General features: G+C 41.5%; 1 protein-coding gene across 20 annotated transcripts in view; it reads right to left on the bottom strand.

Moving 5' to 3' along the window:
- KALRN (kalirin RhoGEF kinase) overlaps positions 1-24,575 on the bottom strand; it is a 687,608-nt gene that overhangs the window by 199,101 nt on the left and 463,932 nt on the right. For 2 of the 20 annotated variants that reach the window (XM_054551375.2, XM_054551374.2), the window contains exon 34: positions 4,490-6,184. The exons of 16 other annotated variants lie outside the window; for them this stretch is intronic. In XM_054551375.2, the coding sequence (XP_054407350.1) occupies positions 6,122-6,184 (63 nt within the window). In that variant the 3' untranslated portion in view covers positions 4,490-6,121. Of the gene's footprint in view, positions 1-4,489; positions 6,185-24,575 lie in introns of those variants that run through there. 2 more of the 20 variants (XM_054551373.2, XM_054551372.2) reach the window with 1 other exon arrangement.

Here is a 24,575-nt window from a genome sequence, read left to right on the forward strand (position 1 = left end):
AAAGGATAGTCGTTTTCACAGCACACTTTGGAGTCTAAAGCTCAGCAAAACCACATTCACACTGGATCTTTCATCAATATGAAACTTCTAGTCATCCATGCTTTATGACCCACATATATCAGTTTCCATGGTCCACACATGGAATGTCTACAGCAGATATTAGATCCTACACTGCTCTCTGTTTACCATGCTTTTGGGCTGCCGATACATACCTATCTCTGTGTGTACTCAGAATCGCAGACTAGTTCTCCTTCCTCATCCCACTCTTCTCTTCCTTTCCCCAGGTATATTTTCTTTCCTAATGGTGCCTATTTTAAGTTGAAGCTGAAAAAACTCATCAACTAGCTTTCTTTGAGCATAGAGTACAGAGAATGAAAATGGGGAGCAGCTTGTGTAGGACTGTAACCCACACAGAGAAGACATCTGGATGTTTATGATTCCATGTGATTTAGGGAGTGGTTCTATAATATGCCATGTTCTTTGAGGATAGGATTATTTCAAACTCATTTTTGTAGCCTGTTTAGTGGCTCTTAGAGTGTCTGATACATAGTAAATGTTTACTGAATAAATGAATGGTCCCAATGGCAGTACAGAAGGAAGAAGATGTCAGAATATCAATGTATTGGGTGACAGATGAGAGCAGATTTAGAAATTAAACTTCTAAAGCCTTGGGCTGCTGGGTAGTCAAAGACAGTATAGAAGCAGAAGGAAGATAGCTCCTTGTGACCCACAGGGTCCCTACCATGAGAGTCAATGGGAGACCTCACTGTCTCACCAAGAGGAGACAGTGCAGACATGGAGAAAATGACTAGAAGGACAAGAACTGGAAAAAAGGATTTTATGCTTCATTTCCATTTTTTGTGGAGGGGTAGGTATATTTAAATACTCAAGAATGTGATTCACCAGTCATCAGATATAACAAAATCTACTCTCATTTTGCTGGGTACTTTAGTGAAACAGAACACTTTCAATTATCTCTACTAATGGAATGAAAGCAATGGTACATGTAATCAAAATGTCTTTTCTATTTGCCTTTGGAAAGGATTATGTGTGTTTTCCCCCAGCAGGCTTGCTTTCATAATGGTAAGTTCTAGCTTAGGCTAATAACAAAATGAGTTAGCATTTTCTCCATAAAATACCCAGTAGGAGAAGAATAAAAATGTGTTTATGGCAGAAGAAATTGATGCAGGGCCTAGGACGTGCCATAGTTAATCACTTATATGAATAATCTACTTGCAGCAAGTGGGATTCTGAACAGGGCAAAAGACCAAGATCAGCTGTATGTCCTGGATTTTAATGATCCCAGAATAGATGTCTCAGGAGAAAGCTATAGCTAGTGTTATGAAAAATGTTAATGGAGAAAGAAAAATGGAATAGGAGTAGGAGATCTGGGATTCTCAGACTTGATAGCTCAAGGGAGGCCATATAACCTCTTTTTGTCTCAATTTTCTTATTTATAAAATGTAATAATTCATTTGCGCTGCCCACCTACTAGGCCACCTACTAGGCTGCCCACCTAGTAGGTTAACTGGTCAAAAGAAAGTAGTGGTCAAAAGGGCTTATAAAAGTATTATGTTACGAAAATGTAAAGCATTGATAGACAAATAATGAAATACTGTTGGCACCTTCTTTCAGGACACATCCCTGACCTCCATGCTTGGGGTCTTTGGCTGTGGCTTCTGAAACTTACCCCTGTTTAAAAAAATAGTCCAGTTTTTAAACGATTCTGCTGTTTAAGGATAACTACTTTGATAATGTCCATGCATCCTAATGAATGAATGCCTCATTTCTCAGGTAATAGCTTCATTTTAACAGGAACCTCCTAGCTATAACAGCTTAATTTAGTGGTTCTCAAAGTGTGGTACCTGGGCCATCAGCATTACCTGGGAATTTGTTAGAAATGCAAAGTTTTATATCCATCCAAATCTTATTGAACCACAAACTCTGGGGGTGCAGCCCTGCAGTCTGTGCTTTAACAAGCCTTCCAGGCAATTCTGATGTACACTCAAGTTTGAGAACTACTGCTTTAGTGCCCCACAAAAAGGGAATGCTAGGAATTGGGCATTGGTACATGCCATGAGAAGCTTTTTTTTTCTTTTTCTTTTTCTGTAAGGAGTAGGAAGCAGCTTGTGGGACTTTTCAAATTACACAACATGCTGGCTATTCAGAGCTAGGCCCACAGCGACATGTTAAATCATGTCAAATGCACTGTCACACTTAAAGAGATATATTTATCACCAATTCATTTGTATATTTGTATATGTATAGTATATATATATGTATGTGTATATGTACATATGTATATATATAATGATGACTCAGTACATCGTTTTTTCAGGAAGGTCTTACATATGTACCTGTATTATATAAATTATATGTATATATGCCTGTGCATATGTACATATGTATGTATATACATACATTTATTTGTCACTAAATAAAGAAAATGATGTACTGAATACAACATTTTCTCAGGAAGGTCTTTTTCCTGACTACCCTATTTAAAAATGCATCTCTACTTTTGGCACTCCCTACCTTCCTTTCTTATTTTTCTTTGATTCTTCTAATATGCTGTGTTATTTATTTTGCTTATTGTCTGTTTCTCCCAGCTAGAATGTGTGCTCCATGAGGGCAGCCTGTTTTGTTCACTGCTGTGTCCCTAGCTCCAAGAACTGTGCCTGGCACCTAGTAGGCACTCAGTATATATTTGTTGAATTAATGAGTGAATGAGCAACTGCTGAATCTGGGAGATGAGAAAGTATTGGGGTCAGACCAAAACACTGAAACACCTGTAAGCACTCTTATTAGTCAGTGTCGCTACAGCATGGGAGCCTTGCCTCTCTCTGTTTCTGCTCTGGGCTCCGAGATAACTCTGAAAACAAGCTTTGGTAAGTGCCACCCTGAGGGATTTAGTTCACTATACTCTTTAATTATTTCAAAATACTCTCTGTTTTTTTCTAAAAATGGCAATAGTGTCCTGATGGATCAACATGATTATATGGCTGGCTGGGGCTTGGGGGCAGTCTATTATGGATATGCAAGAACAGAGTGTGACATATTAGGGTAGGGAAAATAGTTTAAGAATGAAAATCAGGAGTTCTGAGTTCTAGTCTTTATTCTGGCCCTAACTTGCTACATGGTCTTGGGCAAATTGCTTGGGCAACTAGCATTTCTGGGTCTCAGTTTCATCAGTTGATCTCAATGATCTCCAAGGTCCCTTTCAGTTGTATTTATATATCCACTCATGTGTTACTTGACTAATATCTGTCTCCTCTACTGGTAAGCTCTGTGAGAACAGGGACTGTTTACTCACCCACTTCATAATGCCCAGCACTTGGAGGCACTCGAAAAATATTTGCTAAGTAAACAAATCCCTATGAAAACCAACTGGTGATTTCCGCCTCATCAGCCTGTGCTCTACACAACCAAGGCACAGGTACATGGATGTGTGCTGCAAAGACGCTGGCCATCAGGGATCTCCAATCACACAAGGAAGAGCAGGACACTGGTCTGCACCCCGAGGGCATACAGAACTGCATAGTTCCTTGATGTGAACACCTGTGGGAGGTGTGCAAGGAAGACCCCAGGCTGGGCACCTAGGCCATCAGCCCAGTGACCTGGAAAAGCATGGATTTGGGGATGAGAGATCTGAATTTGAATCACAGATCTGCTATGTTCTGGCTGTGAGTTTAAGTTATCTACTTCTCTTCATTTGGAAAACAAAATACTACCTGCCTCTCAGGATGGCTGTGAAAATTAAAGGAGGACATCAAGTGTCTTCCTGGTACCTGGTGTCAGAAAAGTGCCCAGTGAACGGAAGCCTCCTTGACTGGTTCTGCCTCCCCTCCCTTTTATGAAGACTTTAAGCGATGAGGTTCCTAACAATGCCTCATTTCCCAAAGAGTTGGCCCAAGTTTGTTATTAGCTCATGGGAGTGCCTTAGCTCAGTGGTCCCCAATCTTTCTGGCACCAGGGACTGGTTTCATGGAAGGCAATTTTTCTATGAATGGGAGGGGCGAAGGGGTGGGTAGGGGATGGTTTTGGGATGAAACTGTTCCATCTCACATCATCAGACATTAGTCTGCAGCCCAGGGGTTGGGGACCCCTGCCCTAGCTAGTCTTGGCTAGAGGGGCATAAAGATTAGGATTAAAAAGTGTTTCTCAAAATATCTACCTTCAGAGATACATATATTTCTCTTTTGCTTCCAGTTTGCCTAATGAGATTTTGAGATTTGTAAATTGCTATAGCTTCATATCAAAAGGTTTGATTTTATAAATAAAATTGAACCATTGATTATCACTTGAACGTGCTGAGGACTACCACTGAAAAAAGAAAGTTTGAACTTTGCCTGTCTCTCTTTTTGGCTGCTTTTTTCTCCCTTCTACCCAGCTCCCTCACTCCCTCCCTGGTGGAGTCAATTATACTCCTGTTCCTGCCCTGCCCCCTCCTCTGCCTTCCCCCCACCACACTCCTGTTCTACCTATGATTATCTTTATTCTGAAAAACAAATTCTGTTGCTAGGCAACCAGAAGACAAAATTGCTGTGGTTGATATGATTCTCATTAGTGCTGCAATTGCAGTGGTGCCGCCATCATGCCGGACACACGCTCATTGCATCTGTCCCCAGCTTGACAGATCTTTCTGGAAAGTGGGATGGGAAGGGTTCTTGGCAGAGAATTAAGGGCCTCAGCACTCAACAGAAAGTATTTATAAATCACTGTATATCAACAGCCTGCTTTAGAATCATTTTATTAGAACACAGTCAAGAAAGTGACATACGGAAAAAAGACAGCAGCAATTCTCAGTCATGCAAATGCCCGTGTTAAAGTTCTCCATTGGATTTAAATTCAAGTACAAAGACAGTCCTTTCCTGAGCCAGGTGCAATTCCAGAGAATGACACTTTGCATTGAGAGCACGATTCCTTCAAAAAGTTCAGAACACTGAACAAGTCACATCCTCACAATAAGATTGTGAGATACATAGAAGTGTAAACTTTTTTAAGGATCCCTTTACCCTGCCCTCCCCCATAACCCAGCCATGGAAATAAGCCCAACTTCAGGACCTCTCAGAAATCAGGTTTAATCTATTGAAAATAAAGCAGTGGGCCTTTAAAAAAAAGTTAGAAAATGAGTGTATATATGAAATGGAATCATCATCTCTGCCTCTTGCCTTGGTGTGGGGTTTCCGTGAAACTGTGTTTGGGGTTGGGGCTCTCTCTTGAGTGTGTTGGAAACTGGAGGACTTTTAAAACTTTTTTATTATGAAAAATTGCAAACATATACAGAAGTGGGGAGAATGGTATAATGAATGTCCATGTACCATCATCTAGTTTCAACAATTACCAACATGTGGCCAGTTTTTCATTTATATCTTCTCACTCTTCCCACCCACCCTCAACAGGATAACCTGAAGCAAATAGGGGCTGGTAGGGTGGTCTTTGAACCAGAGACCTCAGGAGGGAGTGAGGTTATGGAGCAGCTAGAAAAACCTGAAAAAATCTGAGTAGGCTGAAGCAAATAGAAAAATTGTTGACGAAGTGGTTGTTGCCAGTGTTTGGGAAAGGCTAAAGTTAACCCTCATCTTCTCTACCACACATCATCCCTTCTTCTTCTTCCATCTTTCTCATGATGTGGGGATACAAGCTAGATTAGAATGATGGGTTTTTCCAGATTAGGGGCCACTGATAATAGAAATGTTCAGCCTGGAGAAAAACTTCAGAGACAAGTGTGTCCCTCTAATTAACCTTTTCACTCATGTTGCAGACCTCTAGGGCAGCAGGGGCCTGGGTGTAACTGCTGTTTCGAGTGGGATCTGGGGGAAGTACATTGGGCCATGGGGCCTCTCACAGGTCCCTACTGCCCCACCATTTTAGACTTTGGAGAGAAGCTCAGCAACCTCGAATCGCACCCAGTAGAGAAGAAGGGAGCCCCGAGGGTGAGCCCATGGCCCAGGCGGGGAGATTTTGCTTGGAACATGTTGCCCTCTGAGCAAAGGCTGCACCCCACACCAGCCCTGCCAGAGAAGTCTCAAGAGAGGTGAGTGATTGGAGTCCTGGTGGGAGGTCCCAACGGTGCCACGGCTAACCCGGTGAGCTGCAGGGACAAGTCCCAGGATGCGCGCTAAACGTAAGTGGAGAAAGGATCTCCAGGTCCCAGGTGCCACCGAGGAACAAGGTTGCCATCCTGTTAAGAAAAGGGCCGGGCTCTGTGATTTGCATATAACTTTGCAAAAATCTGCATGAGATCCCGTAGCCCTTATAGAAAACAGAGTTAAATCATCAGTGCAACCTACTGTATTTCTAGTAACCCAATGCAGAGTGCAACCTGACAAATACACAATCATTTTGTAGAAGAGGATATAGAGGAAACAGTGTGTGTAAGACTTTCCTTGGTCTGACAGTTCAGAAGAAGCCCACCAAGTCCACAATCCAGAGGAGGATCACTGATGAACCACTTTTACTAACTTTGTTGGAACTCAAATCCATATGCTTTCATCCCATTAGACGCCTGTAGACCAGTCCTGCAGTGGCTTCCCAACGTTCCAGACCCATAAGCAGGAGTAGTCAGGAATAATAGAAATGGGGATGCATTAAATGTGAGGTCCTAGTGACAGTGATCATTAGTGTTTATTTCATATCCTTTATTTGTTTTCTTATTTAAGCTCTTTTAGGGTCCCTGTGCCCTACCAGCAAATCTTGCTATATAACATTTAATTGGGAGAAAGAAACTGAGAAAAGTTTACCCATTTGTATAGTACATCATTGACAGTAATGGACTTAAAATTCATGATTTAAGTGTTTCCAGGGACCATGACAGGTGGCAATCTGTAATTTTTCCAAGGCATCAGCTGGTTTGGGTAGACTGCAAGGCTGGCTGAGGGAGTGAATTCCCGAGTGAGAGAGTGAACGAGTGGGGAGCCAAGCTGGAGACCCAGCTTCCATATGCAGCATGGCTTACACCATCTCTACTGGGCCATCTGAAGCAATGAAATCACTGTTTCCTTAAGAAAAATGACCTCTCAAGGAAGGTCAACTTGTAGTGCTCTTGGAAGAGTGATCTATTCTAAAGAGCAATGGCTCTTGGCCAAAAGAAAAGTTCAGGATCAATTCCAGAGTATAATCTCACAGCCTCACATTGACTGTGGCTCAGCTCCATGATGTGAAAGGTTCTATCACACTTGCTGCATGGAAATGAGAAAAACAGTCTGAAACTCTCTTAGTAAGAACTCCAGCTGGGCAAAAACTGTTCATTTAGTGAGAGAAAATACTTCAGCATCAAGCTGAAGTGGCAGTTACCCTGAGCTTCCAGGAATATAAGGTATACTTAGGATTCAGAGAGGAGATGAGATTCTGAAGAAAGCCAGGAGCTATACACATGCATTTGTGAAGTAACTCACAGCAAAAGGACTGGTGCACCCACTGAGCCCAACTTTACCAGGGCAAAAGTGGCTTAAGAATTTCAAATCACGGCCGGGCATGGTGGCTTACGCCTGTAATCCTAGAACTTTGGGAGGCTGAGGCGGGCGGATCACGAGATCAGGTGTTCAAGACTAACCTGGACAACAGAGTGAAACCCCGTCTCTACTAAAAATACAAAAAATTAGCTGGGCGTGGTGGCAGGCGCCTGTAATCCCAGCTGCTCAGGAGGCTGAGGCAGGAGAATCACTTGAACCTGGGAGGCGGAGGTTGCAGTGAGCCAAGATTGCACCACTGCACTCCAGCCTGGGTGACAGAGTGAGACTCCGTCTCATGTACTCTAGAACTAAAGTATAATTAAAAACAAAAACAAAAAACAAGAAAGAAAGAAACAAAAAAAAAGAATTTTAAATCACATTTTTTCTGTGTGTAATGTCGTTAGCATGGAAGTGGCATCAGCTGTCCTGATTAGCTAGACCCCCCCCCTCCCCCCGCCACCACCCCCACACCATAATTCACTGTCATTACCAGGTTTTTTTTTTTTTTTATAGATGTGCTACAAGGCCTACAGAATTTATTTTAGTGGCAGGATTTAATAGTCTTATAAATGCTAAGTTTGGCATTCTGCTCTTTATATGGTTGTTAAAATTCTGAAGAGGATAGCAGTTTAAAAATATTTTTATTGTTCTTATTAATAGCTAACATTTATTGAGTGCTTACCACATGTCTGACAAGGTGCTGAGTGTTTCACATGCATCATTTCAGATGGTCTGCACCACAACCTCATGGAGTGGGTAATACCATTGCCCTCATTTTGCAGACTGAGGCCTGGAGAAGTCCTGCCCAGGATCATACAGCTGGCAAGTGGAGGGGGTGAGATCTGAACCAAGGTTTGTGGGACTTCAAAGCGATTCTTAACCACTGTTCATGTTGCCTCTTCTAAAGGAGAATCCATCTTCTAAATAATATTTGTACATTTGTATGTTTGTGGATTCTAAAAATCTTGGAAAGCATTCCTCACATAAGAATCTATCCTGTCCCTGAGGACCTAACCTGAAGTGGTTTGGGTCACTTCATTATATATATCCATTGGGGGTTAAAGAGAATTTCTTATCCCCTTTTAAACCTTAAGCTATGATGATCTCTGTATGTCCACAAATCTTTCTCATGATGGTTTGATGTGTGAGAAATAGGAAATAGGTGATAAACTCATATAGGTGATACTGAACACTTGCTCCCTTAAGCCCTGAGAAAATACATACACAGTTATTCAGGAAGCCATTATTTTATATAGCCCACTTGGTACCTTAAAAGAGTTGTTAAACTAAACATCAATGCATAGCTCTTAACTTTAAAAATGATAGTCATTCATGACATTACTGAGATGATTTTTCAAAAATCTGGCCTAGGGCAAGGACTAGTGGAAAAAGTTTAAGTGGAAGTGTGAAAAAGAGAACATTAAATTTTTTTTTTGAAATGCTAATAATTTCTCTTGTTTGAGAAAACAGCTCTCAGCTTAGAATTCACATACATTTCATATCCAATAACTCTATACTTTGGCTTTCTGATTCCGTAGGCCAGTGTAGAGCCTGAGATCAACTTTTTGAAATATTTGCCTGGTAATTCTAAGGGTCACTTGCCTTGGAATGTTTAGCATAGAGGTCTTTTCTTTATGCCAATCACTCCAACATTGGAAAAGCTGAGTTTTGCAGGATATCAAGTACATTTTCACATTTTCCAGCGCACATTGTCCAGAAGCACTTGTCTTTGGCATTTTCCATGAGGGGCAAGAATCAGTGAGACCCACTTTATAGGACAGTGGCTTTTATTAACCAAACCTTCTCAGCATTCTTTTTTATGAGGGGAGGGTATGCTAAAATTTCCCCTATCTCCCCCTATTCATGTACAGACTCTTTCATATAAATGCTGTTTATTGAATATACTGTAGGCCCCATTCTAATGTTAGACTCTTGGAATAAGAGCTGAGCTATAGTGAGACATTTTGCATTCATTGGACATCCAGTGATAGAAAAATAGCCACAAAAGGAGAACATGTTTATTATATTACACCTTTTCTCGTTCCACTAAGAATTTGAGGCAGTTATTTTGCAATAGATTTTCAAATGCATCTTCAGTCGACTGTATGTTTCCAATGTTTTTTGTCTGATGGATTAGAAAACCATGGAGGCAGGGATGTGCTTGAATTGCTATTCGTATGGCTAAGATAGAATAAACAGCCTCCTCTAAATTCCTGACTCATGCCATGCTCTGCTTGGCACAGAAGACAGTGAGTGATTAACAGACAATACATGGAACACAGAATTTTCTTGGTTTTTAAATTCAAGTGTGTTTTATTCAGCTGATGAGGAGAGGGAACTGATAGAATTTATATTATTTGGGCCAAAATGTTGCTTTGTGTGTTTTTGCCTGAATCATCCAATTGTTTTCTTTAGTGGACTTGGCCAGTGGAAGGCAGTGTGCATAATGGATATCAGAAACACCTGGGTTCAAATCTCATCTCTGCCACTTTCTGGTTGTGTGACCCTGGGTAAATTATTCAACCTCTTGGAGTAATGTTTTCCTCATCTGCAAAATGAGGATAATGATACTTACCTTGAAGAATTGTTGTGGGAATGATAGGAGAGAGTACATGTAAAATGCCAGGCTCATATTAGGAGTTCGGTAAGAAAGGCAGTGGTTACTGTCAGTTGCTTAACCTCTGGATGGCTTGCTTGCAGGCAGCCTTTATGTTTTTCTCTGCCTGCCCAATTATAGCAGTGACTTCTTAGGGAAAGGCCTGTATCTCTTCCATTAGATGGGGTGGGGGATTCTGTCCTTCGCAGGGACTTTATGTATTCTGTGTTCCTTCATTACCTACAGAGAAACTCTGTGAATACTATATTAACTGGTTTTAAAAAGGCTTTCTCCACCTCAGGTTTCAAACCAGAGCCCAGACGGGAAATATCACTTGATGCAGCCATCAGAATTAAAAACTGAGATACACAGTAACAAAAATATTAAATACTGCATAGAGAGAAGACATAAATTAATACCATGAAACACACTTTCAGGTCAGCTCTTTTCAAGGACTGATTTTTGCAACCTTCTTATTTGTTTTATCATGCATCCTACTCTGCCTGAAGGGTCTCCTTTTGAATCTAGATGTTTGTGTTTGCTGCTCATGTTGACCCCAGGGCTCTTCTTCCCAAATTCTATAAGGAGGTTACTGATAAAGACAGGCTGGCTGAGCAGTCAGCGATGAGCAGGAAGGCCTCATAGGTGGTGCGGAGGTATGCCCACCTGTTATGCTGCCTCCTGAGTGACAGGCTGGCCATGCCCACCCCAGTGCAAAGACATCAGCCACAGCCAGCAACATTCAATCTCTGTTTTTCCACTTGCCATTTTTCCCTCTGCTCAGGGAACCCTCTGAGAGAACTCTGAACCTAGGCAGTGTGGGAGAGACAGCCTGGAAAATACTTGTTTCATGTCATTTTTTGTTTGTTTGTTTCCAATTTAGAAAGGTTAGAAATAGTTTCTTTACCAGAAAACCTTCCCTCTGTCCTTAGACTGTGGGAGAGGAGGGAAGAGAGGGTAATGGGGTCGGGGGAGCTGTCTTGACCCATCTTCTGTTTGAAAGCTTGCTGCTCACACAGTGGCAAACGCTTTCCCTAGTGGGTGCTCTCTGTGCCCTCCTGACCTGGGTCCCCGTGTCCTCATGCTGAATCACTCTGGGAACCCCTCCCTCTGGAATCACAGAAAGTAAACACCAAACTGGAAACATGTCTGCTTCTCTCTCCCACTGCATATCTCTTCATGAAAATGCCTCATGAATTTGAAGCTATATTTCAAGCTTTTCCTCACCTTTTCCACAGGTCTCTAAACTGCTGAGTTTTGGGGAAAACCTTCAAGAACTTCTTATCCCCTTCCTGCTCCCAGCCCCCTACCCCCTGAATTTTCTTTCTCTTTCTTTTCACAGTCCAAGGCTCCTGACCTTCACAACCAAACAAAGTTGCCAGTTCTTCAGCTCACAATCTCTGCCAGTCCTGCAAGTCAGCCTGAGTTCACTCTCTGACTGCCTTCTTGAATCCCAAGGTCGTGAGAAGCGGATCACCCTGTTCTCTGCTAGGCACCTGCTCGTCCCTCACCCTTGGTTCATGCAGAGGGTGGACCCCAGCAACTATCTGATAATCTTGTTCCTTTCTGGTCTTTAAAAAATAATATCTATTAGGTTTTTGTTAAATTTATTATGTCATATTGTAAGACATAATACAAAAACTAAAAAAGACACCACCCAGAAATACCCATTATTTACATTCTGGTATATTTTCTTCATATATACATATATGCATGCATACATGCACGTACATATGTATGTACATATGCATAAACACAGATACAAACACATATGTGCACATACCTATTCCCCCTTCATGTTTTTTTTTTAACTTTTAATTGTTTTTATCTTTTATTTTTCCAAGACAGAGACTTGCTCTGTTTCCCAGGCTGGAGTGCAGTGGTGTGATCTCAGCTCACTGCAACCTCTGCCTCTGTGGTTCAAGCAATTCTACTGCCTCAGCCTCCTGAGTAGCTGGGATTACAGGCGTGTGCCACCACACCTGACTAAGTTTTTGTATTTTCAGTAGCGGCAGGGTTTCACCATGTTGGCCAGGGTGGTCTCAAACTCCTGACCTCATGATCCACCTGCCTCAGCTTCCCAAAGTGTTGGGATTATAGGCATAAGCCACTGCAGCTGGCCACTCCCTTCATGTTTAAAAGCAAAATTAGTCTTTCATATTGAAAGAGAATAGGAAGTGGGGGCAAAAATAACTCCAGGCTACAGCTCAGGTAAACCCTGTATTGCGCCAGCGACAGTCATGAGCTTGTGGAGGACCCGACTTACTAGTTTATGTCACTGGGCTAACGGCCAGGGAAAATATCCAAGTTCTTGCCCCTCAAACCACATAGATGAATACTTCTTACAGAGTATATGGGAAACACACTGAGGAACACACACACAAATTCATAAATATACACAAACCAGAGATATATACATAAAACATATCATTCAAATTACTGTTTGTGCTCTTTCTGTGAAAAGCTACTTCTACCTCAGTGTGCTGCAGGTAACACACAGTAGCAGTCATAAGCCTGTCTTCATGGATCTTGTGATTCAGTGGTTGAGATTAAAAACTAACCCATGAGAAACAATAGCAAACCAGAAGGAGATACAGTCTCACAAAATGCTGACGGATGGGATTCCAGTAATCATTCTAATGATGAAGATGTGTTCCAGGAATACTTTCCTGAGGTCAGAAATGTACCTCTCAGGACAGATAAATAATTTTGGAGACACAGTGATATAGTATAGTTTGGTAGATGAAGGCAATTGTGAGATCATTATCTGTTACTGAAGCTGATCACATACGTACTGGAAAACACACATTGGAGGAGAGGTTTGCAGACTGCCTGGGACCCAGGGGAGGAGCAGGGGCAGAGGGAAGGGGCCTGCTCACTGGAGGCTCTAGGTCCTAGAAAGTGCTATGTGGTTTGGGAGCCATGCTCTTCTTCTAGAAGCTCCCAGGGACAGAGCTTGCCTATTATACAGAATATGCAGCAGGCTGAGGAATGTGCTATCATGAGAGTCCTCCAGTGGAAGTCACTTGAGCAAGAGGATAGAGAGTGAAGGAGGGCCACGATGTCTACAGACAAAGCTGTGGATGGAATCTGAGAAAAGAGTAGATCAAGGATGTGGTATATGATGAGTTTAGTTTCAGTTCTGTCGAGTAGAATGCAAGAGGTCATCCAAATGCAGTTATGTCACAGACAGTTGGAAATATGGTGTTGGATCCCAGGGTGAAAGGCAAGCACTAGGAACAGAGAGTGTTCAACTCATTGTTAAGAGTACAGCTTTATGCTAAGCAACATGGCAAATACAAAGTAAATTCAGGGCAATGTATGCCCTGAATGTTAAAGAATAATGTTTGACTAGGGGAAGGGGAGAGGAGAGGGGCAATATTAGTGCAGGTGGCTCTGTGGGGATGAGGGGAAGGGCATGGATTAATGTGGAGAGCAGTGGGCATTTCCAGATATGAAAACCGGCCTGTTTTGTTTCCCTGCCGCATTTCCACCCTAGAGCAGCACTTAGCACCTAGTAGGTACTCAGAAAAAAATGTGGAGAATGAATGGGTAAGTGAATATGAAATTGGCATTAGCAGTACAGTCACTTCAGAGACACACTCTTGTGTTTTGAATTTTGATCATAGATATCAGAAGTGAAGCAACAAAAACTATTGCTGAAGAATGGGGAGTTTTAAAGAAAGAAGATTCAGGAGTAGAAGTTCAAGAGCAGTTCTCATTGGGAGCATGAGGTAACAAATAAGCATTAGATGGCAGAGGAAAAGGAGATGTTTGACAATATCAGAAGGAGAAGAGGTGCTGAGTTGATACACTGAAGGCCGCTACAAAGGAGGAGATCCAGAGCTTGTGGATGGACTAACAATAGACTGTTTTGGGGCTAGAGAATGAAAGAATAAAAGGACAATGACGCATCAAGGTGAAGATAAACGTAACTCTATAATCATCATGCTGAAAAAAAAAAAAACCCTCAGCATTTTTTGTGTGCTACTCAATAAAGTCTAAATTCCTTTGAATGGTGTTCAGCATCTGCCATGATGTGACTCAGCCAATCATTCCAGTTTTATTTCCCAAACCTTAATTCACAAACCCTGAACTTGAACCAGGCATACTGACTCTCCATGCCCCAAACTTACCTTATATTCTCCTTTCTCCCTTACCCCTTGCTCTTGCTGTTTGATCCATTTGGAATGATCTTTCTCCTTGCTCCCAACACTACTCTTGCCTGGATAAATTCTACCCATTCAGTAAAATCTAATGTGGAACATTCTCTGATCTTCCCAAACTGGAAGCTTTGGTTTTCTTAATTACATTTGGTCCCAGTTTCTAGATCTCTCTCTTGCCCACAATGCCAAACACATCACATTGTGCTTGTTTGCTCTGGTGTAGTGCAAAATGTAAGCGATGACCTCAGAACACACCCAGCCATATAGCACTCCTGATAGCTTCACTAAATAGAACCACACTATTGGAGTTAGTTCCTTCATCAGCTTTTGCTTTCATAGCTTTTCTGTATCCTCCCTTGCTGTCAACAGCTTAGCCTTTGTGGCAATACATGTGTCTATAGAGAAGTAACTTTCTCGTCTTCTAATATCCTTTGGGTTGAGTAACAAGATGGCAAAGATCATAAGGATTATATATAAAATTAAGATTTGCAAGGCTTTCCCGTGAGCAACAGATGTTTAGTTTTGCCAGTTTCTTCCTAGATTTTGGCTGTTTGTCAGACATCTAAGATCCAAAACCAACAAATTTATTATCTTTTTTCTAGCATATTTCACTGCTGCATCTCTATTACCTGCATATAATGTAGAGAGTGAAATGTAACAAACATTAATTTTAAAAAGTCAACTTCTTATTCCTTCATTAAAACAGAGGCATACTTAAGGATTAACATAAACTTGCGTTATATATTAAGTTTCCATGTTGGTACACTATTCTGTGGAGAAACAAATGGTGAACTGTACCCTAAAATACTAAATGTGGTTGGGAGCAGTGGCTCATGCCTGTAATCCCAGCACTTTGGGAGGCCGAAGTGGGTGGATCACTTGAGGTCAGAATTTGAGACCAGCCTGGCCAACATGGTGAAACTCCATCTCTACTAAAAATACAAAAATTAGTTGGGGGTGGTGGTGTGCACCTGTAATCCCAGCAGCTCGGGGGGCTGAGGCAGCAGAATTGCTTGAACCTGGGAGATGGAGGTTGCAGTGAGCCGAGATTGCGCCACTGCACTTCCAACTTGGGTGACAGAGCAAGACTCTGTCTCAAAAAAAAAAAAAAAAAAACAAAATGTAAGAGATGCCTCATATGTCACATCACATGAGCCTCTAACTTATCAATGTATAGCCTTCAGAATACCAAAGTGTATGTGTTTATCAAGACACAATAAGGAGAATGAAAAGATTTGCCACAGGGTGAAACATATTACATATATGACCAACAAAGGACTAATAACCAGAATATATGAACTTCTAAAAATAAATAAGAAAAGCCAAACAACCCACTGTACACACAGGTAAAAGCTTGAACCAGGGACATTATAAAAGAGAAAATCAAAGGCCCAATACAAATAGGAAAAGATGTTCAAGTTGATTAGTAAGCAGGGAAACACGAATTAAAGCCATAAGTAGATATCAATACACATCCACCAGATCTGTAAAAATTGTGAAGTCTAACAATACAAAGTAGTGGTGAGGATATACAGCAATGGAAAACTTCATATCTATTGTCAGGAGTGTAAATTTGGTATCAGCACTTTGAAAAATAGTTGACATCTTCAAGTAAAGGTGAAAATATACACACACATCCTATCACCTAACAATTTTACTTTTAGTTTTACACCCTAGAGAAATTCAACTACACATGCACAGGGGTATGTATACCAGAATATCCATAGCAGCATTGTTCACAATTGCCCCAAACATTGCATGTACAGAATGGATACATTGTGGTATACTCACACAATGGAATACTATATAATGATGGAAATGAATGAACTATACACATCAGCATCAATGAATCCCATAAAAATAAGTGTTGAGCAACAGAAGCGAGACACAAAAGGATATATGTAGAATGATTCTAGTCATATAAAAACAGTCACATTGAGATGAAATTGTTTAGGGACACCTGCATAGAAGGTAAAATTATAAAAAAAAGTAAAGACACTATTATGCATGCAAGGAGAATGGTGACTCCAGGGTTGTGACTAGGGAGGGGCACAAAGCGGGATTCTGAAAAGCCGGCAATGTTCTATTTCATGACCTGCATGGTTTTTACATCTATGTTCATTTTATAACTATCCATTAAATTGTTCAGTTCTGTTTGTACATTTTTGCATATATATTTTGCATTTTGAAAAATTTAGAAAGTTCAGTATAAATCAGATGTTTATACTTAGAAATAAGATGGTAAGTAACATTTAATCAGATTGGCCCATAACTTTCAGTTAGGTAATATAAATACTGTACAATTCAATTAAAAAATAATATAGAATAAATATTTTGGGACCAAAATTGATACAAAGAAGGAAAAACAGAAAGGAAGATGAACTTCAAGGCCAAGCTCAAATCTCACTTCTGGTGTAAAAGTCTTCTTTGGTTCCCAGGCAAAATTTATCTTTCAAAAAGTATGCTTCTGGTTTAAATGTAGCATATTGGGTGGTAAATGTGTATCTCATCTGGCACATTTGTCTTTGTAACTTCTTTGAGGCCTAGCACAACAACTGGCTTAAAGGAAGTGCTAAGTACAACTGTCCCCCTTCATAAATACATATAACATGTATACAGCCACCCTATCATCACATACTATCACATATTATCAATTGGGGTGTGAACTCAGAAGACTGGGCAGAAACAGAAGTTGTTTTGATATATTCTGAATCTCCGTGGTATCTGGTCATCAATGGACACAATTAAATTTTGTTGAATAAGAATGAATTCAGTGTACCAATATACTTGAAATAATTTTCTATTCTGCCTAATTTCATTCTTCTGTGTTAACAGAGCTTTCTGTTTGGGCATGTATCAGTGGTAGTTCCTAGTAGTTTGCCCTCCAAATAACAGCAAATTTCATGGTTGGGATTTCATATTCCCCTGTTGGCAGTATTATCTTAAATATCAGAGAACATATTCTAGAAGTCTTTCTCTTTTAAGATTTTTAAAGAATTTTTTAAATTAATGCAATAAGCATTCCCCTTTAAGAGACTGTGTAGAAAAAGGCCTAAGAACTGTGACCGTTCTCATTTTGGGGGCGGCGGGATGAAGTGGGGTGGGGAGGTGAAATAAGTTACAGATTTCAGGTTCCATGATTTGAAGTACTTCTCTTTAACAAATTACACCCACTCCATATACCTTCAAATCCTTTTTCAAGAAGAATTTTTCTTTTTTTCAAACAATAATCTGAAATGTCTCAAAATTGGGCATATTCAGGCTATCAGCACAGCAGAGAAAGGTCTAAGCAGGAAATGAGGGTGCTGTGTGTGTTTTCTTCATTGCCATATCCTCTGTGTCTACAATAGTGCCTGGCACATGGTAGAAGCTCAGAAAATGACTGATGAACTAATTAGTAAATGAGATAAAAAGACAGCCTACATGAAAATCCCAAGTAAAGGAAAAGATAATGAATTTTTAATGTCTTCTATTGCTCACTAAGCCAATCTGTTTTCCATGTGTAAATGAGGAACAGCAAACAGTAAGTGAAACTTTAAAAATTCTATTCTTGCAGAAAGGACACTAGCTAGCAGGAGACAAGGTACAGATGTAGTAAAAAAATAGAGCCTGGGTTTTCCTCCAGCACATCATAACATTCAAAGAGGTTTTAAGTCCTTGCAGTTGCCACAGGGCAGAGAGCAATGTATAATAGGAGCATTCACAAAGCATTCTTTAGCCAGGATCAGCCGGGGTCATGCAGAAAGCATCTCTCCTGAAATTCTAGTTAATGTATACCTCTCTCTGCAATTAGCAATTTCAAAAAGAACTAGAATTCTTAAAGAAAAAAATAAGACTATCTGAACATTCTGAACGTGTAAGACTCAACTTTAAGTTCCTACAAATGGGAGAGACTGAAAACAAACTGCCAGCCTGATATGAGAACATGAGTGCTCAACACAACCAGGGCCATATCTGCATGGGACATGGCAGGAGAAGAATGAGAAGGCTGATTAGCAGTGGGGCAAGTGTCTGGTTGAAAATAGGAGTGGACATCTGTCCTGGTACGATCTATACAGTTCTGCATCTTCTTTTAGCAGTTTTCTCCCGAAAAGAAGAGCTCTTAAGCCTGAGGCAAGCTGCCCTTAACTGGCATCTACTACTACTGACTACTCCTGGAAGAAGCCCTGAGGACGTTACGTCCTCACTGTTTCACCATAGAGGACCTTCGAACTTGTTTCTCTTGGCAAAGCTGGCTTTTTAGCAATGGGGAAGATCTCACCTCACACACCCATGTATTCACCCATTCCCATCATCCATCTGCCACTTTGGTTGTGGCAGACAGTTTGGCAGTAGTCACCAGAAGTGATGAAGTGACACTAAACTGCCAGGTAGGTGAAACCCAGGCAAGAATTTTCAACCCAAGCTCAAGATCACAAAACAGAGTTACATTTTCCCACTTGTCTGGTCAACAAGATCTTTCCAAGAATTCTATGTTATGGCCACAGATGACATTGTTATGTTTTATACCACAGCACATAAGGTAAAGGGAGTTCCAGTGAAAGCAGAGCCACAGCTTCAAAGTCACCTCCAGCCTGCCCCACCTACTCTACATTGCTTTGGCTCCAGAGGTTCCTGTCTAGCAAATTTTTGCTTAAAGATTTCTTGTTTTATTTTTTGTTTGTTTGTTTTTTTGAGACAGGGTCTCACTCCAGGTTGGAGTACAGTGGTGCAATCACTGCTCACTGAAGTCTCGATCTCTTGGGCTCAAGCAATCCTCCCACCTCAACCTCCCTAGGAGCTGAGACTAAGGCATGTGCCACCATGCCTGGCTAATTTTTGTATGTATAATTTGTAGAGATAGGGTTTCACCATGTTGTCCAGGCTGGTCTTGAGCTCCTAGCCTCAGCTGATCCACCCGCCTTGGCCTCTCAAAGTAGTAGGATTACAGGTGCAAACCACCATGCCCAACTCCTTCTGCTTAAAGTTTTTAAGTTTATTTTCATGCCTACTAGAAGAGCTTGCCTCTAGGTACCACACTCCCAATATCACTTCTAGTCATCCTGGAACTCAACTTTTGAAGAACAAAATTTCCCATTCCCTGTTTCCCCTACCATTAGTTTTGACAATGTGGATTCAGTCATTTTGTTCTATATGAAAATAACTTTTTCTCTTTAATTGATACAGAAGGAAGAAAGGGTAGTGATATATCTAAAGGTCTGTAAAGAACACTCCAGTAAAATCCTTGCCCTGAAAGCCACCACTTCTCTCCCTGCAGGCTCCAAGCTTTGCTCTCCCCTCCCCTCCCTCCATCCATGCCATCTCCCTTCTAGTACCCCTTCTCCTGGCAGAACTGTAAGCGTACTCACTTGAGTCTTGTTTGCCTTGGACTGTCTCCAGCTAATCCACTTTAACATCTTGGCTTGCTCTCAGATTTGCTTTCTCCTTCCACCAAAATTTTAATAATAAAGTAGATTTCAATTTGAGTTGGGCTGTGGTGGGGCTGAACTGGTTCTGGCAGCTCAGTCCTCCCAGGCAGCTCTGAAGCAGGAATCAGCCTTGCCACATCCCAGTGCTCACTGCCAAGCTCTCAGAGCCCAACCAGAATTTGCTTGAGAGGCTGGTAGATTCTGTCTAGGGCAGAATCACACTCCCACCAAGGCTATGATGTGAGTCATGAGTACTTGGCATCAATGAGTCTGTGATAGGCATTAATACTTGCCACATGCCAACCCTGAAGCCCCTGGACTGGGCTACAGAACCACTTTGTAATTTACTTTGTGTTGCTGTGGATTTGCTGGGGCAGAGTGGGAGGTGATGCAAGGACATTCAGTGTAGTGGGTGGATGGGGGTGAGTAATAGTAGGGTTTCCTTTCTGTTGTAAGGATCAACAAGCTGAACTATCAAGGTTACTACAAAAGTACTGCTTTTAATCCAACTTACCAGGCAGGAGATTGACCTGGTTTTGAATCTTAGGTCTGCCATTGTGACTCTGGGTAAGTCACTTTCTTTTTTTTTTTTTTTTTTTTTTTTAACAGGATGAAGGAAGAGGGCTAGATGATCTCTAAGGTTCCTTTCCTTCCTAAGATTCCATAATTTCAAATTCCAAACTCACATTGAATCAGATCTAGTCTCTGGTTACCCTTGCAGCTATCACATATAGATCTCATCTACTGGCAAATCACCTTTTCCAGTGTCCCTATTTCTGTAACAAGTACTTGTATAAACCTGAAACAAATTTTTATGCGGGTCCAAGTGCTCTGAGTACCACGAGAGCACTTCCGAGGTTTCCTGCAAGCTGCGCGTGTTCAGCAAACTACTCACTGTCTGCTATATTTTATGAAACTTACTTGCTTTTGCAGACGATTGGCAATTTTAATGATGGGTTTCTCGAGAGAGGTTTTCAAGCTATGGAATATAAATCAAAATATTAAGTAAAATAATGCTGATATGAAATATTTTGCCCTGTGAACCTAGGTTGTATTTTTCAGCAAAGTATATTTCATACCCTTTGGTGGTATGCAACAGCTGGAAGCCAGTCATTTATTTGAGAAACTTCACTTAGAGGAAAACCTGTGACTTCGATTCCTCACACTTTATCAACTTGTTCTGAAAAGCCCACACATTTGTACTGTGTCAAATGTCTCTGAGGAGAGGATGGAGTTGTGCTTCTGGGAGGTGAGAGGGCCGCCAGAGGCGGGGAGCTGCAGGCATACCAAGTACCACAGAAACCTCTGCATTTTGTTGCTCTCTGCTCCTCCTCCTCCTCCTCCTCCTCCTCCAGCCACCTGCCTACCACAGATAAAAGTAACAAAGGAACTATACTAGGAAGAAAGTTATTTTCAAACCTAGCTCTGGACTTGAATTATTAAGAAAGCTAAAAAAAAAATCACAGTTTGGGCTTAGAGTGGAGATGGTATTTTTCCTACTTTGGAGCGACTATCAAGTCCTTGAGAAAAATCAGAGTGTTTCTATCGGATTTATACAGCAATTCTAATCCTATATGCTGTCAGGTGTGGGATGTGACTGAGACTCAAGATTACACAGCTATATTATAAAGCCCAAGTTTAGACTTCAGATATATCTACTCCAGGCCCTGGTAACAGGAAGTGCAATTATATACACTTTTCAGGTATTTATTTAAGGGTTTGAAGGGTTTTGTTACTAAATGGGAGGCAGCATAATCTCTCCCTAATAAGAAATATTTCATGGGCCCCTCCAGCCCCACTGAGACAAAGGGCAGAGTAATACAAGTGCTGAGGAATTTTTCCCAGAGACCTATCCCATTTTTCCTGCCTTTAAGATAGCACATTTAATGGGCTGAATCTCCAGTGTGTGGTGCCACTGTCCAGGGACCACAGCTAAACCTAACATGCTGTCACAGCAACATGCTGGAGACCCAGTCTTGGATGGACCATCTTGATGGTTTTTAAGAATATGTCAAGTGAAAAATATTACCATGTGAACTGCTAAGATTTTTATCAATCCTAATGCTGCCAAGTCTACACATTTCCAGATGTTTGGTTTTCTCTTCAGTGGCAAAACACAGTGGTCTGTGGCCCCTTGAAACTCTAGGGGGCATGTTGCTGCCTGTTTTCTTGCACAGGAGTGCCCAACAGTCCCCTGGGCAGTGACCTACACCAGGTCTTCTGTGCTCTTTCATATAGGATCTCAGCTAGTCCTTCAAAATCCCAGGAAGTAGAAATCACTGCCTTCATTGCACAGATGAGGAGATGGAGGTATGAAGTGATTAAGGGACCACTCAGGTCATGCAGCTGGTACCTAGTTGGGGATTGAATCCATACCTGATCTGAAAACACATCCCCTTTCTTTTACATCACATTTCCTCCCTGCAGCAGACACTACTGGCAGCCCACCCAGATCCCCTTTCCTGCCAGGGCACCCATGTCCCAGCTCTTGTGCCTGTTGGCTGCTCACAGCTCACAACCGACACAAACAGCTGGCCCCCTTGCCTCAAGGCAGGGCAAACTCCATGCAATTCCTACTGCAGAGCTCTGGAAGGGACCAGCCTTCACTCCTTCCCCACTGGACCCTGCTTCCCTTCCCTCTTTACCCCTTTAGGAGCACATCCTCAAATCACATGCATAGGAATCTCAGTCGAAGACTGCTTCTAGGGGATGGGACCTACGGTGCTCTCCTTTGAGCTTTGAGTTGTCCTAACTCCATCCCTATTCTGTTTTTGTTTTGTTTTGTTTTGCTTTTTTCCTATTTGTGAGCCCATTTAAGTAAAGACATTCCATTTTTCTCTCAGTCATCTGTCCTCCATAAGCACTAATCCCTACAGGGAAAATAATGTCTTACATCTAATTCAAGTCCTTTCAGTTGCAGCATTAGCCCACTTTTTCTCAGAAGAAAAACCAAGCAGTCTTTTATCTCTGATGCAATTTGCAGAAGACTAGAAATGGCCATCCTTTCTCCTTCTGGTTTTCTATGTACCAGAATGTAAGCTGGAAGATGGCAGGGCCTCTTCTCATTTACTGCTGTACTCCTAGCATGGAGAACAGCATCTGCTGTAGAGTAGGTAGGGCCTCTGCACAGTTCATGAACAAAGTGGGTGGGAATATGCCAACACAGGAGCTAGGCATCCCCTGGTGCGGGGAGTGGTTCCTCTCTCTGGCTACTGCCCTTGCATCTAGTGGCCTCCCAGTGTGCAGGTGATGAAATTGTCAGTTCTGATGAACCAGGTAAGGCTCTACAGGAGGTCTGTTCTCAGAAGGCTCCTGCAGCCAGGCTGCCCTGCCTCTTGTTAACTGGCATCATGCTAAAGCTTATTATTAAAGCAGCAGTGACACGGCAGGAATCCTTTGAATTTCCCCTTAGTTGGACCCTTACCATCTCCGACCCAAGCCTTCCTTCCCAATTGGTAAAACAAAATCTGGTCATGACCCACTATATTGATGTGATAATTCAGGGTTTAAAAACCATTGAGTTATATCCGAAAATCTCAGGGGTTCTCCAGGTATTTCCCTGTTCTTCTTTGGCATATCACCATTATCAGCCCACATTGCACCTCAGCTAACATTAGCTTGTTCCTGAAGTTCCCCTTCAAACCACACACCAGCCTGAAATGTTTCAGCAGTGTTCCTTCCCTTATAATTTTTTCAGAGAAGAGTACCAGCACATCAATTTCACTTCAATCTCCCTCTCTCCAGCCAACCCGGACATGTCTGGAAATTTATAGTGATTTTTGGATGGAGAGTATCCCTACTAGGATAGGTTTGTAATGTTCCATTCAATAAGCATTTATTTTATGTTTCCAGCATGCCTGGGCTAAATGGCAAATACATGCACTGGAACTATTACAGTGCAGATGGCTGCTTTTGTACCATTAGCTGGAAAGGATTCAGCAGATATCCATCAGGTTAAACAAGAAGAAATTTGGCTGTCACCTCATTACTCAGCCCTGCTTGGCTAGAATTCTATAATTCTAGATTTCTTCTAAGTGTGACTGCAAAACCCCACCATTTAGTAATGCACATATAGTCAAAAGACTATTTACAGTGGAATGACCTTTTCAGAAAACCATGAACTGACTCCTGGACAGAATAGGGAGGGGGGGCTCAGAACACCATGGAACAAAGTGAGCACACTTGTTTGTCCCTTAGGCAACTACCACTTTTGCATTAGACAGGTGTAAGGTAGAAGCTATACAGATCCATTTAAGTATTGAACAAAAGCAACCCTGGAAAAGCTACTAATGCCGTTTACTGAGGCACCCATATTGTGTTGTCAGTGTTTAATGTAGGATTAAGAATATTAGACTGTTTTCTCATCAAGAGAGGATTTACAGCTTAAGAAAACAGTTCAGCTTCTCTGCTATTGAGAAAAGTGGTTGCATTTCTTTCCCTGGAGACGTTAAAGAAGAGTCAGACAAGGAGGTTTCCAAGTTACAGACCCTAGGTGAGAAATGAGGAGGGGTGTTGGGCATTGGTCTTCTGCTCCCAATCTTGTCTTTTTAGCAAGAATTTGGATGAAGCTGCAGAAGATGCATTTATCCAATACTGCAGAGCGATATGGCTAACACACTGGACAAGATAATTTGTATTCAATACATGCTAGAACACTGAGATGGAACTAAATAAGAGAAAATCTAATAGACATAAAGTAGTCCGACACTGAGGTTACTAAGTCACCTGCCCGCATAAGGGCAGTCCATAAAAAAGGGCATGGAGATTTTCTGAGCCAGCACTGGACATATATGCTAAACACGGCATACCCTCTTAAGGAGGATCCACACATAGCAGCTAGTCCTGGAACAAGGAGCCATGTTTACATTAGTTAGAATACTTCTGCAGTATTATGTACCTTTTAGATGTATTTATATTTAGATGTATTTGTATTTAGATGTATTTGTAGGAC

Source organism: Pongo abelii, chromosome 2 (genome assembly GCF_028885655.2).
Source record: "Pongo abelii isolate AG06213 chromosome 2, NHGRI_mPonAbe1-v2.0_pri, whole genome shotgun sequence".
NCBI classification, from domain to species: domain Eukaryota; kingdom Metazoa; phylum Chordata; class Mammalia; order Primates; family Hominidae; genus Pongo; species Pongo abelii.